This window comes from Ursus americanus, chromosome 8 (assembly GCF_024610735.1).
Source record: "Ursus americanus isolate L20-20 chromosome 8, mUrsAme1.1.p, whole genome shotgun sequence".
In the NCBI taxonomy this organism is placed as follows: domain Eukaryota; kingdom Metazoa; phylum Chordata; class Mammalia; order Carnivora; family Ursidae; genus Ursus; species Ursus americanus.
This window is the reverse complement of record NC_142134.1, coordinates 78016872-78039066: the sequence shown is the minus strand read 5'-3', so window position 1 is coordinate 78039066 and position 22195 is coordinate 78016872. Positions and strand designations below refer to the sequence as shown.

Genomic DNA, 22195 nt, shown 5'->3' with positions numbered 1-22195 from the left:
GCAGCACCCTCACCCTCCTGTGGGTGTAATTTCTCATTGCCTTTTCCCTTTGCAAAAAAACGGGTGAAAATATTGCTCTTGACAAAGACTTGGACCATCACAGGCTTGGGAGCACACATCATTCATTCCTCAGAGGCAACACTGCCGTGCAAATAATCAATGCCCAGCCTTCACCTTGCCAGTTACAGAGCACGTCAGCAAAAAAGCAGAACAGGAAGGGGCACGGTGAGGATTTCCAGGGCTGCGATAATTCACCCTCCATGTAACGAGATGAAAAGCTGACATATAATTAATGCAAAGCGCCAGTGTTCTTATGAACCCATCAAGCAATTCCTCACTCTGCTCCCTTCCAGTAGGGGCCAGAGAGGCAGCCAAACAGAGGCCTGGCAGGAGGAACTCCGTCCAGAGGGTAAGGGCTGGGACCTTCTCTCAGCAGCTGTGGGGAAAGGGCTGATGCCAGACAGCCTGGCTTCGGTCCCGTCTCCTCCACTTACTCGCAGTGGGCCTCAGTTACCCCATCTATATAATGGGGACAATATTAAGATGACAGTAGGAAACCAATGAGGCTGTTAGCGGGACTAGGGAAGTAAGGGATCCTTATCAGAAAATGTTACAGGTCATTTCCCTACAGAACTGGAAACCTCAGGGCACAATGGGATGGTGTTGAGTTTGAATCACCGTTCAATTGATTCAGGCAGGCGGTGAGCTGCTTTGAGTCCTGCTTTCCGTGAGGAAGGGAGCCCACGGCCCTCACCACGCAGGGCTGTTAGGAAGGCTGACCGGGCTGACAGGGAGCACAAGTGACAGGCTCCAGACACCTGGCAGGCACAGGTTTCCTGGAAACAGGCTCCAGTCTCCCTCTGCGGGTCTCCATCTCCTCCCTCATTCTGGGTTCCAGACACGCAGGTGGGACCCACCTCCTGCCCCTCCCCTGCTGCTTCAGGAATGGACACGTGACCCGAACCAGGTCCATCCCCCCATGCCCATCGTCCTCTGTTGGTGCTGTTGGGCTAACAGGAGAAGCTGGAGCAAGAAGCGGTCAGCACGAGCCACGGCTCTGAAAACAAAGCTAACACAGGGGAAACCCAGAGAGAGACAGAGGGACCAAAGCCACGGGAATTCTAGACCTCTTCGCTATGAAACCCAAGAGATTCTGTTTTGCGCTGAAGCAAATTTAAGTTTCTGCCCCTATAGCCGCATAAACCATGAGCCATACCACGTGCGAAGGGCTCAGGACTGACCAACGGACGGAGGGGCGCCTCCCTGCTGTCGGCTCAGAGCTAGCGGGAGCACTGCCCATCTGTCCATCACATAGTCACTGATGCACGTACACAGAACCTCTTACAATGGGCAGTATTTTCATTTACAGAAAACATACCTTCATATCCTTCCCTCTCAGCTGATTCTCCAAACGGTCCTAGCAGTAAGCCAGAGCATTAGTTATGTTTATTTTAAGAGGGAGGGTGGGGAGGGGGAGGGGGAGGGGGAGGGGGAGGGGGAGGGGGAGAGAGAGAATCTCAAGCAGGCTCCACACCCAGTGCAGTGCCTGACACAGGGCTTGATCTCATGACCCTGAGGACCACGAGCTGAGCTGAAATCAACAGTCAGACACTCAACTGACTGAGCCCCCCAGGCGCCCCCAGCTAGGACATTATTATCACCATTAATGGGTGACAGTTTGAGATGTGACTCTAAATTTCAGCAGCCAGTCACTCCCTCTTGCTCACGATGGGAAAGTACTGCCACAGGGCCCAACGACTGCAGAGAGCTCCCTCCCTCACCCCGCAGTCCTGTAATCATGGGTGCGTGACATTAACCTGTGTCTAGGAGCACATAAACAGGGCAGGGAAAGGCGGTGCCTTCAGAGGGGCTGCTCCAACCTCACCCCTCCAACACGCACCACGCACCGCGCATACACGCACACCCCTCAGTCCACTCTAGGGAGTCCCGTGGAAGGCGTTATTTCGACAAACCACGGAAGTGTTCGGATCGCTGCCTGGAGACACGGAGAACCCGTACTTGGTACTCAGGCTGTAACACAGAGTCTTGTCCCCGTGGAGACACCCAGGTGTACGGCGTCTGCTGGGTTTTCCCAAGCAGGAAACTCACGTCGCCTTGGTCTATCACCCTTGTTCGGGGTGCCTCGGAGCGTGGAGAGCAATGGAAATAACGGGCGGTAGCCTATTAGGAACACGCGCTAGACTAGACTTTCCCCTCGGGGGTCACTCGTGATGTTCAGCTGAGGTGCAGAATGAGACAGCCAGAATTTGTTTCCTAGAACAGCCTGTTCTGTGCCCTTCAACTAAATCCAGCTCCAGGAACACTGAGCAAGCAGCCCCCCCCACATGCCTGCGACCGTGTGAGACTCCCAGACACAAAGAACCAAGAGAGCCCCTGCCTTCGAGGAGCCAGCGATGCCTCGGTGAGGCCAGATATCTGGGTTCAGGCTCACTGCGGGAAAGGCTGTGCTGGGTGGGTCAAGCCCAGAGCCGGTGGGGACGGTGAGGGGCACTCAGTCGGCCTGCAGGTTAGGGAAGGCTCCTGCCCCCATGTGTCTCCTAAGCTGGATGAAAGGAGTGGGTGGGATTTGGTTAGAGGAAGTGGGCACGGCGCAGGTGGGGCCAGCAGGAGTCAGGGGGAGAGGCAGGTGGAAAGTTCAGGAAAAGCAAATGTCACTGCAAAGGCACAGGGGCAGGGACCCACCAGTAGGTGGCATTTCAAGGATGCCAATTTAAAGCAGAGACAATAGCCACGGATGGGATGGAGAGAAAGTTCTAGAACATGGATCATGGCAGGCCTTGTGGGCCAAATTCATAACTTGGAATTTAGCATATCTGTCCTGGGCAGCCACCCTGAGGCCTTCTTGCCATCAACACTACGGGTGACATTTTTTAAAAAGCTGAAGTTCCCTCTCTTTGGCTTTCTCTTACAGCATTCCGCACATTTGCTCAGAAACACAAAAACTTTCGTTTCAAAATCTATTTTCAAGTCTGATTCATCAGGTAAGAGAACAGAATTAAAATGAAAAGTGAGCAGATGCTTCCAGATTCCATGAGAGAATGTACTTTACAAAATACCCATCGGAGAACATAACCGTATAAAATATTCAAAGGAGTATCTGCACCTGGAAAGTTTCACCCCTGTCTCTCTACCAGGCAGAAGCTTCCTTCCAGCACAGCGGGCTTTGCACGTGGCTCGGCGGCGAGGCTGCCCCAGGGGCCCGGCACGCGGTCACTCACCACAGGTTGACCAGGAAGGGGTGCTCCAGCCCCTGCATGATCTGGAGCTCCCGGAAGACGTTGCGCACCTCGTCCCTCTCGATGCACTTCTGCTTGCTCATGTACTTCATGGCGTACATCTTCTTCGTGTCTCGCTTCTGCACGATGCACACCTGAGCAACAGCCAGAGGGGAGAACATTCAGGCCAACATTTGCCAAAAGAAAAAAAAAGAAAGAAAGCAGCCCCTCCCTGCGCTTCTACCTCTGGGTTGAAGCCCGTGTTCTGAGGAGTTGCTGGCGGAGCGGCTCAGGCCGTGCCAACACCTCCCCACAGCTGTGAAGTGGAGGAGTTGGACCGGCTCCAGCTGTTCTGTTCTCAGATGTTTACGCGAAGCGTTAGCTGTGTGCCAAGTGCTGGAAAAGGAGCTGCAGGTACAGGAGACAGAAGGAGCAGCCCTGCCCTCAAGGAGTGCACAGACTAGGAGGAAAACAGACAATGCACCCACGTCCGCAGCCCTGAAGTACGTGGCGTCAGTGCCCGCTGTACCCCCTGGCCTGCCCCACCACAGCACACACCTGTCTGCCAGTATCGCTTTCCTCTGCTCAAGGACTCTCACTGCCAGCAGTGCCCATTTTGCTGCCCAGGCAGCAGACTGGCGATGCCAGAGAGTCAAGGCCGGCAGGAGCAGTGCCTCGACCCCAGGCCCCTTGCCTGTTCCGTGGGGTAAGTCTGAGAAGTGGCCCATGGGGCACCTGGCTTGACGGCACACCCTTTACGGGAAGTCCTCCTGCCTCTCCTCCGCTGACTCACTTCCCAGCTCACCTCCCCATGCTGTTTTCACCTCTCCAGTGCCTGGACTCGAGTCCTTGCCTTGCACCCTGGTCCTGGAGATCCCCAATCTCAGGCCCTGGGGGAGCAAGGGCAGAGTACTGAGCACTTTACTGAGGGCCAGAGGCCGAGCAAATGCTCTCGCTGACAATCCACTCAAGGGCCTCTCCAATAAATCCTCTGTCTTCCCTCAAGCTCGAGAAGCAGTGGCCCTGAGTGCACTAATCAGTACATCCAGCATCCAACATGCCCCTACGTGTCAGGACAGAGCGTCAAACCCAGACAGTCCTACTCTGGAATGACCCCCTTGCCAGGGCCGTGGGGGCAGGTGGGAGGACAGGCCATCAGGGAGGGCTCCCTGGAGGAGTTAGTGCCAGAGCACGAGCACAGGAGGATGGAACGATGGGAAAGGAAGAAGTTTTAGGGAAACAGAGGGGTATACAGGAGGGCCTGAGGACACGGAGCAAGGAGTGTGGTACGGCGGCGAACGTTCGTGTGCACCATGAACAGCTAACAAGGGCTGTATTAGCCAGTCCTCCCAAACACTTGATGAGGTATTGGCCTTACTTCCTTGGGCCGCTGTAACACAGAACCACAGCCTGGGCGGCTTACAGCCACAGACGCCTACTGTCTCTCGGTTCTAGAAGCCAGAGGCCCAAAGTCAAGGCGTCAGCAGGGCCATGCCCCTCTGCGGCTGCAGGGGAGGGTCCCTCCTTGCCTCTTCTGGCTCCTGGTGGTGGTCGGCACCCCTGGGCATCTGTGGGGCTGCAGCGGGCACTTCGATCCGGGCTCTGCGGTCTCGTGGCCTTCTTCCCTCTGTGTGTCTGCATCTCTGTGTCCGAACTTCACCTTCTTCTTAAGGACGCCAGTCACTGGATTCAGGCCCCACGCTACTCTTGTACGACCTCATCGGAACTAATTATGTCTGCAAAGACCGTTTTCCAAATAAGCTCCATTCTGAGGTTCCAGGAGGACAGGAATTTTGGGTGACACTATTCAACCCCATACAGCCAGCTATTACTATGACCCTCACTTGTCAGATAAAGGGAGAGACGCACAGGAAGGTTGTAGACCCTCCTCACATCTCTGGACTTAAACCCAGACCCTGCCTCCCCAGCAGGCACTTTCCACCAACACGCTTCCTCCGTGAGAACAGGACCCTCGAGACACAAGGTCAGGGATAAGATCATGGGCCTGGGCTGCCACCTCAGGAGCTCAGGGTCTTCTCCAGTGTGCCACAGTGCTCCTCTGCTGGGAATCGGACTCCTTTTAGCTCTGACATGCTGTAAATGTGTCTGAGGTAGATACAAGACGGTGGGGAAACCTGAACCCCAGCTACGCTTCACTTCTGCCTCCCTGAGCCCCAGTCTCTGGATCTGTCTGAACAGAGTTAGCCAGGCCCACCTGCACACTGGAGAGGGGAAACTACATGAGACTACATGAGACCGAGGAAGTAGAAGGGCCCAACATATCAGGGGGGCAATAAATGTCCTGAATCTGAATGTCTTAAATAGGACATTTCATGCACCCTCCGAAAGGACGTTCTCCCAGGCAATAAAATCACTGATGAGACTGAAGGTCCGTGGAACTTCCTTTCCAGTGAACTTGAAAATATAAGGAAGCAAAGGTGTGCTGTGCAAAAGTACCACGGGGACCCTGGCTTTGTGGGCATCCTAGCAGAGACTTCTGGCACCCTGGACCCGAGTCCCTGAGACCCACATCTGCAGGCAGACATGCGGTAGGCAGGGTTTCTTATCCCTCTCACTTCTCTTGTGACTTCTCAGAAGAGATGTTCGGTGGACACTGCCTCTGCCAGCGTGGGGAGCCCTGAAGTCCAGCCAAGTGAGCCGCGTGCACCAGCTATAGAAGCTCAGGCTGTGATTAGTTCAAGTCCGTGCAAGGACCCGGTTCCGTGGCCTGGCAGATAAAGACCTCCATGACCGTCCTCAGTTACAGGGCACAGAGGTGCCAAGAGATGGTTCTCAACCTCCTGGGCAGGGGGGAGCATGACACTCACTGCAGCTTAGAGACAGGGCCAGGGGAGGGCCTGGAAAAGGCTCTTCAAGGTGCAATTAGCATTCCAGCTTTCAAAGAGAGCTGGGGATTTGGATGGAGCTTGGAAGTGAGACTTTGCAGAGCAAGACAGAGAAGGGGAGTCGACACAGGGTGTTGGGGACAGCTTGGAAGTTTGGTTTCACTAACAAATGAAGGGTGGGGAATCAAGGGATGGGGCCCTGCCAGCTCAACACTGATGAATGAGTGTGGCTGCACTTTGACTCCCTCCTGGGTAAACTGAGGGCTTGGGTCTATTTTCTAAAGCATCTTAGAGGTATCTTATGTTTCTCAAGAGCAGAGCTCAGGAGGCTGAACCCAGGGCCAGGAGAGCTGGGCCCTGCTCCTGGCCCTCCTGCTGACCAAGAGTGGGACCACCCACCTATGTCTGGCTTCGCTTCCTCATTGGCCAAGCAAGGCTCATAGCAACAACTGAACCAACCTGACCATGAGATCGAGGCTGACACAAGAGGAGTAAGGCAAGTCTAATGCACTGTGTAGGATGAACGTCTGCTGGGAAGTCGCAGACACGCAGAAGGTCTGGGCTCTGGGGACACTCTGACCAGGGCTTATGACCCAGCTCTTTGCTGTGTCACCCTGGGTAAGTCATTCACCCTCTCTGATCCTCAGTCTGCTCATGAGTAAAGTGAGAATGATATGGCCTTCCTCCAAGGGCTGTTGTGCGGGCGCGGAAGGGGATGTGTCTGAAGGGTATGGTATGGTGCCACACGTCATAGGTGCTGAACTGGGGCTAGTTTTCTTTACTTCTCACGGCATTATGCACATATAATGCTCCTGGGACAGAGGCCCTCCACAAATGGCAGCTATTATTATGACTACCAGGCCTTCATCATAACCGTCATAGAGGGTTAACCTAAAGGAAGGCCAGGGGTGCTGCAGGGAGGGTTCTGGGCTGGTTGGGGCAACATTTCCTCCTGACCTGCTGGGGTGGTTGGGTGGAGCCCTTCACACTGCAGAATTAAGGAAGTGGGGACCCTTGGGAGCCACCCCAGCCATTGTCCCAGGCAGGTGGCTGAGGCACAGGGAATGGAATGAACAAAACCAGAGAGGAAGGGAAGGGCAGGGGAAGGGCAGGCTTAGTTACTGGTTGAGCAGCAGTTCTCAGCAAGAGACGTCCATGTCCTAACCCCCAGAGCCCCGGAACGTGATCCTATCAGCACAAAGGGCCTTCACAGATATAATCAAGAGTCTTGAGCTGAGATCACTCTGGCTTAGGGTGGGCTCTAAATCCAACCAGCACCTTTATAAGAGAACAGAAGTGAGCAGACCCAGAGGAGAGGGGGATGGGACCATGGCAGGCAGAGCTGGGGGAGATGACATGTCTACAGCCCGAGGAACACCGAGCATTGCTGGCAACCCCCTAGGAGAGAGGCACACACAGGCTTCCTCCCTTGAGCCTTCAGAACCCTGAGATCCACTTCTGTTCTAAGCCACCAGCCTGTGGTTCTTTGTCATGACGACCAAAGGAAACTACAGTCTGTCCATGTTCCTCACGGTCATCCACCCGCGGCTGACCGACTCAACCAAGCGTCTCTGTGATCCTTACTCTCCTGCGTGAGCTCCCGGGTCTACAGTCAGCTGTCCGTGGAGCCCAGCCCAGCATGTGGTCCATGCAGGCACCCAGTAAACATGGGCTGGTGAGTGATGGACAGACAGACGCCTGGGCCCTGGAGTAGGGGGCACTGAGTGCACTCAGCTCCCAAAGTCTGCGCTTCCCGGGACCCCGCATTCCAGCCCAAGCCCACACTTGTGTTTTCTCCACACGAGTCCCTGTGAGCAGAGCAATTTCTGCTATTTAGAGTTTAATGCGTGAAATTTCAGACGGGAAAATTTCACTGTCACAGCTTCCTAAGCGGACCATCCCACCTCTGCTCTGGTTTCTGCTGGTGTCCTGCTGCCTAGTGGGGACTTCTGAAAAATGGGACTGGAAAGATGGAACCCTTCAAGGGTTTTCTTTCACTTTCAGGAAACATTCAAAGTCTGTATCTTGGCATTCCGAGCCCTCCCTGCCCATGTTACCTCTGACACAAGCACAAACACACGCCACACACACACACACCCCACAGAGAGCACACACACACACAAACACATGCGTGCACACACAAACACATGCCACACACACACACACATTCAAACACATGTGTGCACACACAAACACACACCACATACAAATACACTACGTCAACTTCCTCCAACCCTCTAGGATTTCTTTAAAGAATTCCTCCACCCCCATTACTGCCTTCTACCCTTCTTGCCTCCTCCCCCCCCCCACTGACTCTGTGACCGTTCCTTGCCTTCTTTAGGGGTTTCCCTTTATCCTTGAAGTCCATATTTAGACCCTTCCCAATGGGCTCCCAGAGCCCCTATTTTTAGCAAGCTGCTTCACACCCTGGATTATGAATCCTGTGCTGCTTCACACCCTGGATTATGAATCCTGTGCTGTTTCAAACGCTGGATTATGAATCCCGTGCTCCTTCCTACACTGGACTGTAAGTCCCTGTTTATTGTCTAACGTTGGGTACACTCTCAGGGGCTCAGACATGTGAATTTATCACCTTGGCCCTGGACTCCTGGCAGGAGCATATTCTGTTCCCTCTACTTAGAATACCTTCTTGAAGGCCTCCCCGGGCCTCACTCCCTGCAGGCATCACGGCCTCCTGATCCCAAGGCCTCCCTGACGCTGACCTCCAGGCCTGAGGTAGAGTCCACAAAGGAGCTGGATCTCATTGACAACTGTGTCCACCACGCCCTGTGTGGCCGCAGGCAGGTCGGCATCCTGGGTGCCACCATATTGACAGCGGAAGAGGAGGGGCTTCCGTTCCTCCCAGCTCCGAATCCCCTGGCAACCTTGTGATGGAGGGAATCTGCTGAGAGCTCAGGAGCTCAAGGCAGGTGCTCTGGAAGCCAGGTGAGCACTCCTCCCCACCAGGTGACTGCCCAGGTCCTGGGAACTCCAACTTCAAAAGAGAAGAGGTGTCCCCAGCAGCACCACAGCTCCTTCGGGGCACAGCACAGACTTCCCTGAGGAATCACAATTATGAGGCAGAGAGTGAGCAGTTTGGCCAAAGCCACCCAAGCTGCCAAAAGGCAAACACTCAATTAGCATTCCTCATTATTGTAATTCAATTAGGAACTGAGGTTATCAAATGAATCACAATTTACTGGGACAGATAAATAAATGCTAGCTAGTGTGAATTTCAGGTGACTTGCCAGAAGGAAGGCACGCGTCACACAGACATCTCTACGTGGGAGTGGAGAAGGGGACCGATGCATATTGCAAACCTTCACAGCCCCGGAGTCCGGGGATCTCCAGCCCCACTTCACATTCAGAGTGCTGGCGATGCGGGTTCTGCGGCACACCCAGGGGTCTGGGAGGGTCCTGGGATTTCCTGGTTTTCAAAAACTCCCCCGGAAAGTCTGATGTGCGAGCTGGTTGAGATCCCTTTGTTGGGCTCCAGGAAAGTCTCTATCTGGCTGCATTTCAGTGACCTTGACGGTCAGCACTCTAACCTTTATGTTACAGCTCAGGCAAGCCAGCCTCTGGGGTTCAGGGGACCCCGAATCAGAGGTCAGAGCCAAGTTGGGAACCCAGAGCTCTGTGGGTGCAAAGGCTGGCACCGCCCTTCCGTGAGCCCCCCTGGAGCCCACCAGACTCAGTTAATCTCTCTGCTGCCCACCCACTCCCAGCTACAGTGCACTTAGCGAACCCTGTTGAGTGAATATACTGCCATGGTGTGCATTAAAGCACACTGGTTATGCTTGCAGGAGCGAGATTCTGGGATACAACCAATAAGGCGACAAGCAAGAAAAAAAATCAGGATGAAATAGGTTCACTAAAGAGAGTGATCATGCGGGATACCATTGTTCAAATATCCTACGTGACAGGAAGACTGTCTTTGGCAGATAATGATTGTGAACTGCACAATATGCCTCCTCCCCCTTCCTCCTCTATAATAGGACAATTTTCTTCAAGGAGGCAATGTGATCCATTAAATACTCACTTGTAGCCAGAGGATGCCATAGTTCTGGTCGATAAGATATTAGTCTGCTGGAGGCGTCTAGGAAGTCTTGCTTTCTGGATAACAGGGAATAACTACAGATGAACCCATTCTCTCCCCTTCACCACTTTTCTTGTCCTCCTATCTTGAACACATGTGTAATGTCTGGGGCTGCAGCAGCCCCTTGTGACCACGAGGCCAAGGGCATCATAGAGATGCTGAACCTGTTATCATGGAGTCGCCTACCTTCAGATCTCTTGGTATGTGAAAAAAATAACCCCTCTTTGTTCAAACCATCAAAAGGCAGACTTTCTGTTTCTGGCTGCTGAGAAGATTCCCATCTGATACATAAACTATACGGTCATTTTTCATAACACATGTGGCCTCTGACCGGTGGTGGCCTCATTGGAGTCATCAAAAGTTGGCCTCAAGAAAAATACTCATCTGGATGAATATTTTACTCAGCAAACAGTTATGAAATGCCTGCCATGGGCCTGGTACCATGCTAGCTACGGAGATACGGCACACACCGCCCCCCCCCCCACCACCACAAGCTCAAAGTTAACGGGATAAGCAGACGATATTCAAGAATAAAAGCCAAAGTCATTCACCATTAGCCACGGGGCCCTCCATGGCCTGGCCCTACCTCCCCTCCACACATATCTGTTTCTTTCCTCCCTGCTCGCTTCCCACACTGGTCTCCATGCCCTTCTGTGTCCACCACACCCTTCCCCACACGTCCCAGTCTTGGGCCCTCACCTCCTCCAGGCTCGGCTCACGAGTCACCTTAATCAGGTTGGCATCCCTGACCTCTCCATGTGAGAGAGCTAAGCCCTCCTCTACCACCTGACCAGCTCCTGTCACTGATCATGCTTCTGGCTTGATTTGTTTATCCATTGTTGGTCTCCTCTCTGTGTCATAAACCTCCATGATAATAGCGATTTTTCTCTCTTTTGTTTGCAGCTCCAACCTCAGTAACTAGAACGGTGCCTGGCACGTGGCAGGTGTCTGATTGGTAAGTGTGGCTGGCTGAAGGAATGAATGGATAATTATTTAGGAAAAGGCAGTGCTATGGGGGAGGTGAACACATGAGTCTAAGGGACCCAGAAGAGGGATCCTGACCAGGTTATGGGATTAGGGAAAGGCATTCTGGAAGAGACTGTTTCTGGGTCATCAAGGGTTGGCTTCATGAGGATGGAGGTATAGAGGAGAGAGAGGGAAGTGTATTACCACAGCCCCTCTGGAAGTATAAGGAAATAGAACATGCATTGGTGCATGTTAGCATGGGTCAGCAGCTTTTTCAACTGTAAAATGGAGAGAGGAGTGTCCTCAAGGGGGGGTCACAAAGGCTGCGCAGTCAAGCACTTTCTCCATTATTTACTGATGCTGTCATTCTGATCATCATTCATGTGTGTTCTGAAGGTAGAAGCAGCAAATGTCACAGAGATCACAGAAGTGGCCCAAGAAAGACCTCAGGAACAATTTCACAATTGTCACGACCGGTAATTTTATGTGTCAGCTGGGCTGGGCCATGGTGCCCAGGTCTATGGTCAAACATCATTCTGGATGTGTCTGTGAAGGTGCTACTGAAGGGTTTTAAAAGTGGATCTAGGTGTACCATTGTGACTGACTGAATGAATAAACAAGCAACATGGAAAATCAGGGTTTGGGGAGGAGGGGAGTTCTTTCTGATGGCAAGGTGGAGGAGGCTTTGAAGGCCATTCCAAAAGCTGATCCTGTGTTCTCTAAAAAATGAATGCTTACGTATACACTGATCCCCTCCGTGCCCGAGTCACAGGGGACACCACAGTGTCAGGAAATGCCAAAAACAGTCATGGGAACAATACCCCAGCACGAACCCTGGTGCTTCGGAGACCCTACTGGAAATGCATCCTTTCCGGTGAAGCAAGTGGGGACCACTCCATGGGCGTGACAAGGCCTGAAAATCCTCATCTAGAGGACGGAATGAGACATCATTATGGGAAGATGTCAGGAAATGCAGGAGAGCAGTGAGGTCTCTCAGATTGGTGGGTAATGGACCATTTGCTCTGGTCGATGCTTGAAAGCCATTCATGAGTAAGCCTGCATTTCCTGTGATATTTAGCTCTTAATAAAGCTATCCCCAGGAGCTGGCAAATTCCTCCAAAGTATGCCTCAAGCAAAACACGACCTAATTAATATGAAATGAATAAATATTTCATTAAAAAGAAATGGATTCCATCTTTTATAAAAGATGCCTGTGCAAACAATAAAGATTTGTAGTAAAAGCATCATGTTTAAGAATTCTAAAAATGATTCTTACGTAAGAGGAACAGCTCACAGGCACAGGAAGTCAGGTGACTTGCCCAGAGTCACCTGCTTGAGCCAGAATTCCAACTCAGCTCTGGAGTGGTATCTCTCTAACCCTGGTGCTATAAACTGATTAACTTGTGCATTTTCCTAAAGAGAGCAACCGTATACACCGAGTCCCCACTGCGGCAGACATGGTGCTGACTGAGCATCTGACACACTTCTGCTGTTCCTTGCCCCATTGCTAACTGCCCTTGCCACAGGACCTTTGCGCCTGCTGCCCCTTTTGGCCATGATGTTCTTTCCCTCAGATCTTCACATGATCTGTTTTCCTGTCAGCAATCAGGTCTTAGCTTAAATTTCTCCTTCTCAGACCTTCCCTGCTGTCCTCTCCTCCGAGGAAAGCAGTCTTACCCTCCTAGGTTCTATACATTTTCTGTAGAGCAATGATCATCACTATGTCACCGTGTTTGTTTAATGTTGGTGTGTTAGTCTCTGTGGCATCAGGGACCTTGTCCAGCTTGTTTACCACACCCGCACAAACACCTGGAATAATGCCAGGACAGAGCAGTTGCCATCAACATTTACTGTTGGATTCCTGCTGTGTGTTCCTCCATGCTCCTGTTATCTTGGAGGCCCAGCACTTAAAAAGATCAAAAAAAAAAAATCCAAAACATTAAATAAAAAAAACCAAAAACACCTAAGTCAAATGTTTTTAAATATTCAAACTTATAAACATACATAGAAAATCTGATCTCTGTTTAATTCCAGAATGGATTTATTACAGTCTGGTCACTAAATTGGTTAGTCTGCTATTAATCAAATATATTTTTTTACACCACAAATTTACATGCAGATGAAAGTCTGGACTGATGAATGAGACAACTAGTAACATGCTTGGGCATGGAAATGGTCATCTCTGCACAGTAAGGCCGTGTGGAGGCTGGGATGATCATTTGTGCAAGTCCACCTCAGTCTTATCCAGAATCTTCCTTTGGGGACATAAAGAGCTATTATCATATAACTCTGTGCCACCCTCTATTTTATATGCAGACTACTGCTGGCTATTCTATCAATTTTAATTAACTCCTGTTTATTTTGCTTCAACCCGGCAGCTCTTTAAGCAGAGGGCCCAATGGCCAATCCAAGAAAGACACTTGTGAAGCAAACTGCTCAGAAGGTTCTGCCAAAGGTTCCTCTTCCTTCCTTGAAATAATTAAGCTCTATTGACTTCAAAGTTAACTCAGAGTAGGACACTTCACCCTGCACTCTCTCTGCTGGCACAGAAGAAAACTCGGACTGCCTCCATCACTGAAGGGTCGAGGGGTGTACGCAGAGGGTGGAGAGGGAGGCCGCAGAGGGACCGAGATAGCTGGAGGGCCAATCGTGAGACATGAATCTGCAGCAGGGGAGACAGAGGTGCACTTCAGGACCCCCACCCAGAGACAGTCAGCCAACTTCATCGGCCGACTGGTTAAGTTCCTCATTCACTTACATATATTCATGCATATATAGGTATCATATACATAGCATAGATGTATATATATACACACATATACGTATAGGCAAATACACACTGCTTGGTGGGTATGTATATATATGTGTGTGTATATGCTGCTTGATGGGTATATGTATATATGTATGTACATATACATATATGTGTATCTATATACTATATTTACTGCTGTATATCAAATGCTTAATATATATTATATATAACTATATCAATATATTACAGCAAAATATATGTTATAGTATATTATTAGTATATGGCATAACACATACGCTAATATATATTATATAAGGTATATACTGTATATATTAAACCATATATAGATACTGCTTATAGGGTATATATCTATATATGTGTGTATATATACACATGCATATACATATATGTGCATGTGGGTGTATATATATGTGTATATATACTGTATGTGTGTATATGTATCTATAGATGTGGGCGTATGTGCATCTACATGCACACATGTGTACATATACTGATTACTGCATGTGTGTATATGCATGTACATACATGTGTGTGCATATACACACACACAAACACACACTGCTTAGTGTCTCTGTATATGTATCTCTATATACCTGCTTAGTGGGTTGCATACTATATATATGCTTTTTGCACATATGTGTGTACATAAGTATATATGTGCATATATATACTGCTTACAAGGTGCTGGGGATACAACAGTGAACAATGAGGAAACACTGCTGCCCTCACAGAGCTTATATTCTGGTGCATAAGACCAACAACCAAGAGCACACATGAATAAACACATAATGGAATCCCAGGTAGCGACAGGTGCTGTGAAGCAGGGGACTAGAACAGGTGAGGGATATAGAACACTTGGGGGGTGGGTGGTCAAGTGGGGTGGGTATTCAGGGAAGACCCCGAGGGAGGAGACACTTAGGCAGAGGGAGGGGGAAGGGACATTTGAGAAGAGGGAGGAGACACTTAAGAAGAGGGAGGGGACACAAAGCAGAGGGAAGGGGAGGGCGGAGGGGGACACTTAAGCAGGGGGGAGGGGGAGGGGACACAAAGCGGGGGGGGGGGGGCACAAAGCAGAGGGAGGGGTCACTTAGGCAGAGATCTGTATGGTATGAGTGAGGTTTGCAGAGACCAGGAAAGAGCAATCAAGCAGAGGGGGCAGCAAGCTTACAGATTCTGAGTCAGAGTTTAGCTCAGCGTGTTTGAGAGACAAGAAGGACTGAGTGCAATGAGCGGGAAGACAGAGTGGGTGGACAGGGGTGTCAGAAAAAAAAAACGTGAGCCAGATTGTGGGGTCTTGCAGGCTGACACTGAGAGACTGGCATTCCTTCTGAGCAGTGGGACAGCCGATGGGCATTTGAAGCAGCAACCACACGATCAGATTTACGCTTTATCATACCGCCAGCCACCATGTGGACAGGCTCTCTCCTCGCTCTCTCATCCATTCCCTAGGCGGCATTTATCAGGCCTTTGCCATGTGCCGAGCGCTGAGTCTGGCGCTGATGGACGGGGTGGATGAATACGACCAGTCCCAGCCTCTCAGGACTCTCAGCTGACGGTAAAGGTGCACCACCCACCAGCCAGTTGTGCGGTGAGATGGCCAGGTGAAGCTAAGAGAACCAGGTCTTCCCAACACGTCCCCCTAGGTGGCTACCCAGACCTTCCCAGAACCCACCAGGTCATGCAGGGAAATCCCAGCCACACTGGCTTCAGGAAGACACTGAAGGCATTTGAAAATGCCAGCCATATGCCAGGTACGGTTCTGGGAGCTGCATGGTCTCTGCCCCTAATTTTCATATTAAACCTTTAAGAACACTACGGGCATTCTTTTCAGAAGAACAAACAAGTCTGCAGAAGCTACGTGATGGGTCCAAGTTCACATGGCCAGAAGTAGCAAGGCCAGAATCTGGGCCCTGGCTTCTCCATCTCAAAAGCCCATGCTCTCTCTTCTGGGCTCTGCTGCTTCCAAAACCAAATATCCAGTGTTGTTGGACCCTGATAGGAATCTCCTCCTGACGACTACGGTTTCCCACTGATAAGCATGTGACAAAAGCTGGTTTCAACCTAACTTCTGTATTTGGGAGGGACATGTGGAAAGAAGACAAGCTGTGTGTGGCAGTGGTGTCCTCTCTGGGCCTCAGATTCATCCTACATGTAAGAGGGAGATAATAATGCCCAGCACATTGGGCTGTTAGGGGGGACAGGGTGATACCAGGAGTCTGGTTCCCAGGACGATGACTGTGAGTTTCTGACTGGTCAAGACTCCATAGGTTGCAAATGTTGGGCACCCAACATGATCTCATGTAAGCAAAACAGGATGCCAGTTTCGGTAGCTGGTCAAGACAGTGGAGAGCCCAGAAAACTGGAAGGACACACAGATGGCGACAGTGGGGGTGCATGCCTGTGTCCCCTCTCATTCGCCTCCACACACTGCAGACAGCTCACTATGAACAGCTGGGGGATCTTTTCTGCCCTGAACGGGACAGGCCAGAAGTGCAGGAGGTAACGTAGCTTGGAGCAGCCCTCCACCAATGAAGAAGAGGGAACTGCGCATAAAAACATCAGCTTTTCTAAGGTCAGCTTCCCCCAGGGGACATTCTGCACTGTCACCCAGAGTTCCCATGGGGAGGACCAGGTAAATCCAGGTGCCACAGTGGTGAGTGGCTTCATCCAACACCTATCATTGCCTGCCTCCCTTTCTCTGTCTCACACCCCTTCTCTTGCAGGTGGTTTTTGGGTTTGCCTCCTGATAAACCACTTGTACTTCAATATGAGCTTCTAGAAGAACCCAAGCTCAGGCAATGACCAGCAGGACCATCTACAGTGAGGTAAGCAAGAAGTCTAGAGTATAAAGGATAGGAAGCAAGTACTGACCTGCACTTGCAGGACCCTGGGAGCGATGCCTCCTTGAATTTTGCACCCAGGTGCCATGCTTGCTCACTCTAGTCTGGACCCTACCCAACAGGGACCCTCTCTTCTCCACCCACCTCTTATATCTGTCTGTTTCTTTACTGGGGGCCTCATTCTTTCCTTCTACAAATAGACCTGTGCCTGGGGCACCTGGGTGGCTCAGGAACCAGACTCCTGGTATCAGATGTTGAGCATCTGACTTTTGGTTTCAGCTCAGGTCATGATCTCAGGGTGCTGGGATTGAGCCCTGCATCAGGCTCTGTGCTCGGTACGGAGTCTGCAGGAGATTATTTCCATCTCCCTCTGCTCCTCCCCCTGCTCATTCTCTCTCTCTCTCTCTAAAATAAATAAAATCTTAAAACAAAACAAATAGACCTTTGCCTTCACCAACTGCTGAGGAAAATAGTAACCAACAAATTCAGACCTGTTTTCTTACATCGTGTCATTTGTGAGGGGAAGAGAACAAGCCTTTCACTGCTGATTCCATGGAAAGTCTCTGAATCGCTGGGCTTGGGTCTCAAGGCCACTCCTTAGAGCAAACACTGGTCTAGTTGAATATGGTCTGTGTGGCTGGCATAGACATATCATATGCCCTTCTGGGAGGGTGAGTTGGGGGCCCTGGGCACACATGGAGTGGAGAGGTGTTCTCTAAACAAAGGGATGTTATAATGATAACAGACGGGATTGCAAAACACACTGGACAGTCAAAAACCACAGACCAGCCTGAACATCCACGGAACCAGCCTGAGACGCAGGATGATGCATCTGGATCTCTACAAATGAACATCTCCAGCCCTGAGTATTGAGGTACAAAGCGGGGAGCCGTGAAACCGCGCACAGATATCATAAGATAAATGGAAGGGGGAGGGAGCCACCGCGTTCGGGCGCCGGGAAGCGGTAGCCACCTGCACGGGGGAGTGGGCGGACTCGCAGACCGGCACCCGCGAGACAACAGATTGAGACCGTGAGCCAGGGAGCGCACGAGACCAGACTTTTCACGGAGCTCCGGTGTGCTCACTGGAGCCAGAGAAAAACTATTTTTAAAAACTCAAGATTTTCCACTTAGGCATTAAGCGCATAATAGTCAAACTGCTGAAAGTAAAAGAGTAAAGAAAAATCTTAAAAGGAGGACATTACATACCAGAGAGTAATGATTCAAAATTTCCTAATTTCTCATCTGAAACTATGTAGGTCAAATGACAATGGTATAAAATCTTCACCGTAATGAAGGAAAAAACTGTCAACCCAATAATCTGTGTTCGATAAAAATATTCTTCAAAAAAGAAAGTGAAATAAATACATCTCAGATAAAATAAAATTAAGAAAATGCATTGGCAGCAGACCACCACATAAAATACTAAGGGAAATTCTTCAGGCTGAATGGAAATGACATCAGAGAAAAATGCAGGCTTTCATGGAAGATATAAGTAAATACCAAGGACTATTTTCCTCCTAATTTTTAAAAACCTCTCAAAAATACATAGGCACTGTTAATGTGTGTGTGTGTGTGTGTGTTTATACAGTTTAAATATATATATATGTGTATATATATATATACACACATATGCAACAATGAAAAAAAATATATATATATATATTTAAAGCAGAAAGCTGTAATATTGTATTGGTGATTTATAACCTAAGAAAATGTAATACGTGTGACAACTGTAGTATAAAGTTTGAGTGAGGTGGTGAGTGGACCTATACAGTTGTCAGATTTTTATATTTTATGCCAAGTATAAAATATTAACTCTAAGCAGACTGTGAATTAAATTAAGGATGTATATTATATAATCCCTAGAGTATAATTTTAAAACATAGAATAAGAAAGTAAAGCTATAAAGTCAATAGATAAATTAAATGAGGATTCTAAATATCCAATTAATCCAAATCCAAAATAATATACGAAAAAGAGAGAGAGAGGAGCAGAAAACAAATAAAATCATGGTAGACCTAAATCAAACCATATCAATAATTACATTTACTATCAACGAACCAAACACTCCAACTAAACGACAGAGATTGCCAGAATGGATTTTTAAAAAAGCAAGACCTAACTATATGCTAGTGAAATATAAAAACAGAGAGAATGAAAGTGAACGCATGGAAAAAATTTATGTCATGGAAACAGTAAGCACCAATAAGATAGAATGGCTATATTAATCTCAGAGAAAATAAGCATCAAAGTATATATTAGATATTATTAGCACAGACAGAGAAGAACATTTCACAATGATAAATAGGTCAATTCATCATGAAGACATAACAATCATACATGTGTATATGTCTAACTACACATTCAAAGTATAAGAAGCAAAACTGACAAAACTAAAGGAAGAATTATCTCCACAATGAAACTTGGAGATTTTACACAACTATCTCAGAAATGGATAAACAACTAGATTTTAAAAATCAGTAATGACATAGAAGATCAGAATAACATTAATCACTTCAACTGATATTTATTGAATATTACACCCAATGACTTTAAAATACATGTTTCTTTCAAGTATGTATGGTGTATTCTAAAAGAAATGATACATTGGGCATAAAATGAGTCTCAATAAATGTAAATGTATTAAAAATTTACAGAGTATGTTCTTGGACCACAATGGAATAAATAAGAATGAAGAACAATAATAAGTTTAGAAGAAAAGACTCCAAATGTTTGGAAATTAAAGAATACATGCCTAAATAATTCATGGGTCAAAGGAGAAATCACAAGAGAAATTAGAAAATACTATAAACTAAATACTAATAAAAATACAATATTTCAAATTTTGTGTGATATAGCTAAAGCAGTACTTGGAGATTTACAGCTTAATAAAGTTGTATTTTTTAAAATATATAAAATTTGTAACCTATGCCTCCATCTTGACAATCTAAGAATATATAAACTGATCAGGGGAATAAGAGAAAGAACATAAATTACTAATTTCAAAAATGAAAGAAGAGTTATAATTACAGATGGCATAGAAATTTAAGGATTATATGAGACTATTATAAACTACCTTATGTCAACAAATTTGATAAACCAGAAAAGTTGCTAAATTCCTTGAGCATTTCAGCTTAACAAAATTCACATAAGGAAAAACCTCAGAAAATCTGAAATTGATTTCGTTGTCGAAAGCTTTTTTTTTTTTTTTTTTAAGATTTTATTTATTTATTTGACAGAGAGAGACAGCCAGCAAGAGAGGGAACACCAGCAGGGGGAGTGGGAGAGGAAGAAGCAGGCTGCTAGTAGAGGAGCCTGATGTGGGGCTCAATCCCAGAATGCCGGGATCACGCCGTAAGCCGAAGGCAGATGCTTAACGACTGCGCCACCCAGGCGCCCCTGTCAAAAGCTTTTCCACAAAGAAAACCCCATGCCCAATGACTTCATTCATAAATCTTATCCAACATTTAAAGAAGTAACACCAATTTTACACAAACTCTTTCAGAAAATAGAGGAAAATGTCCCAATTCATTTTATGAGACCAGTATAATCTTAAAAAGAAATTGACAAATACATTACAAACAAATGAAATTACAGATTAATATTCCTTTTGAACATTTGAACATAAATGTAAAATCTCTAGTAAGATATTAGTAAATTGAATTCAACAATATGTAAAAGGATAAAATATACCCAAGTGGTATTTATCTGAGGAATGTCAGATTGGTCTAAAATCTAAAAATCAATCAGTGCAATTCATCATAGTAACAAAATAAGGAGAAGACATGATCATTTCAATAAATGAAGAGAAAGCATTTGATAGAATTCAGCAACCAGACATGATAAATACCTCCAGGAAACTCAGAATAGAAAGGAAGTTGCTAAATCTGATCCAAGGCATCTCTGAAAAACCTAGAGGCCTAACAATGAAATACTGAATGCTTCTTACCCTTTAACGTTAAGAACAAGGCAAGGAATCTCATATTCATGACTTCTCCTCATCGATGTACTGAAGGTTATAGCCATTGCAATAAGGCAAGGATAAAAAAAATGAATACGGGGGTGGGGGAAAACCACTTCTATTAGCAGATGTCATCACGGTTGACGCAGAAAATCTCCAGGAAACCACAAAACAACTATCACAACTAATAAATTAGTAACCAAGATTTCAGGATAGAAGATTAAGAATAAAAATTAATTGTATTTTTATATCTAGCAGCAAACAATGAAAAATTAAATTAAAAATTCCATTAAAATTGATATGATAAGCACTGGATGTTATATTCAACTAATGAATCACTGAACATTATATCAAAACTAATGATGTACTATACCTTGGCTAATTGAATTTAAATTAAAATACACAGAAGAATGCATATGGTATGATTCTATTTATATAAATATCAAAACAGACAAAACTATAGTGTTAGATGGTAAAACTGTTACATAGCAAAGGACTAATCAGTGCAAAATTCAGCATAGTATTACTTTCATGGGGGCAGGGAGGGGGAGGTGATTTAGATGGGGGCACATGGGATCTTCTGGGGTACTGATAGTTCTGTTTCTTAAGCTGGGTGGTTGATGGATGGTTTTCATTGGTATTCTTCATATATTCATCATATACTCTTTATATATGGTATTTTCACAATAAAACTGAACTTGATTTTTCATAAAAAAAAAAGTGTCCAAAAAATCCTCATGAAATATTTAAGGAAATTTTTAATACAAAAAAATGGCACAAAATATTGCTAAAAGAAATTAAAGATATCTAATAATAAGTAGAGGTAAGTAGAAATAAAGACATATACCATGTTCATGGATTAGAAACCTTGAAACTGTTAAGATGTCAGTTACTTTCAAATTGATACTAGATTTAATGTAATCCTAATTATAATGCCACCAGTTGTTCAGAGAAATTGACAAGCAATTTCAAAATTTTTATGAAAATCCACAAACCCGGAATACCCAAAACAGTCTTGAAAAAGAATAAATTTGGAGGATTTATACTACCTTATTTCAAGACTCACTATAAACCTACAGTAATTAAGACTTGCCTAAGGATCAACTAGTAGGTCAACTGAGCAAAATAAAGAGCCTAAAAGTAGACCTCCCACTTATGGAAGGTATCCCATTTTATACAAGGTCACCAAAGCAATCCAGTGAACAAAAGAAAGTCTTTTCAAGAAATGGACTTCCATATACAAAAAAATGAACCTCAACACTTACCTCACACACACGCAAAGTTTAATTCAAAATGCATCGTAACTAACCCTATAAGCTAAAGCCACAAAGCTTCCAGAAGTAAACACAGTAAAACGTCTTCATGACTTGAGTACATTTTCTTGAGCCAAGTTTTCTCACACAAGTCACATTTATAAGCAAAAAATACTTAACAAATTAGACTTCCTCAAAATATAAAATCTCTGTGTCTCAAAA

At 47.1% G+C, this 22195-nt stretch overlaps 1 protein-coding gene across 2 annotated transcripts in view; it reads right to left on the bottom strand.

Moving 5' to 3' along the window:
- Nucleotides 1-22195, bottom strand: part of STK32B (serine/threonine kinase 32B) — a 376131-nt gene that overhangs the window by 241214 nt on the left and 112722 nt on the right. For both annotated transcript variants that reach the window (XM_087864285.1, XM_045771467.2), the window contains exon 3: nucleotides 3240-3391. In XM_087864285.1, coding sequence (XP_087720411.1) covers nucleotides 3240-3391 — 152 coding nt within the window. The remainder of the gene's footprint in view (nucleotides 1-3239; nucleotides 3392-22195) is intronic.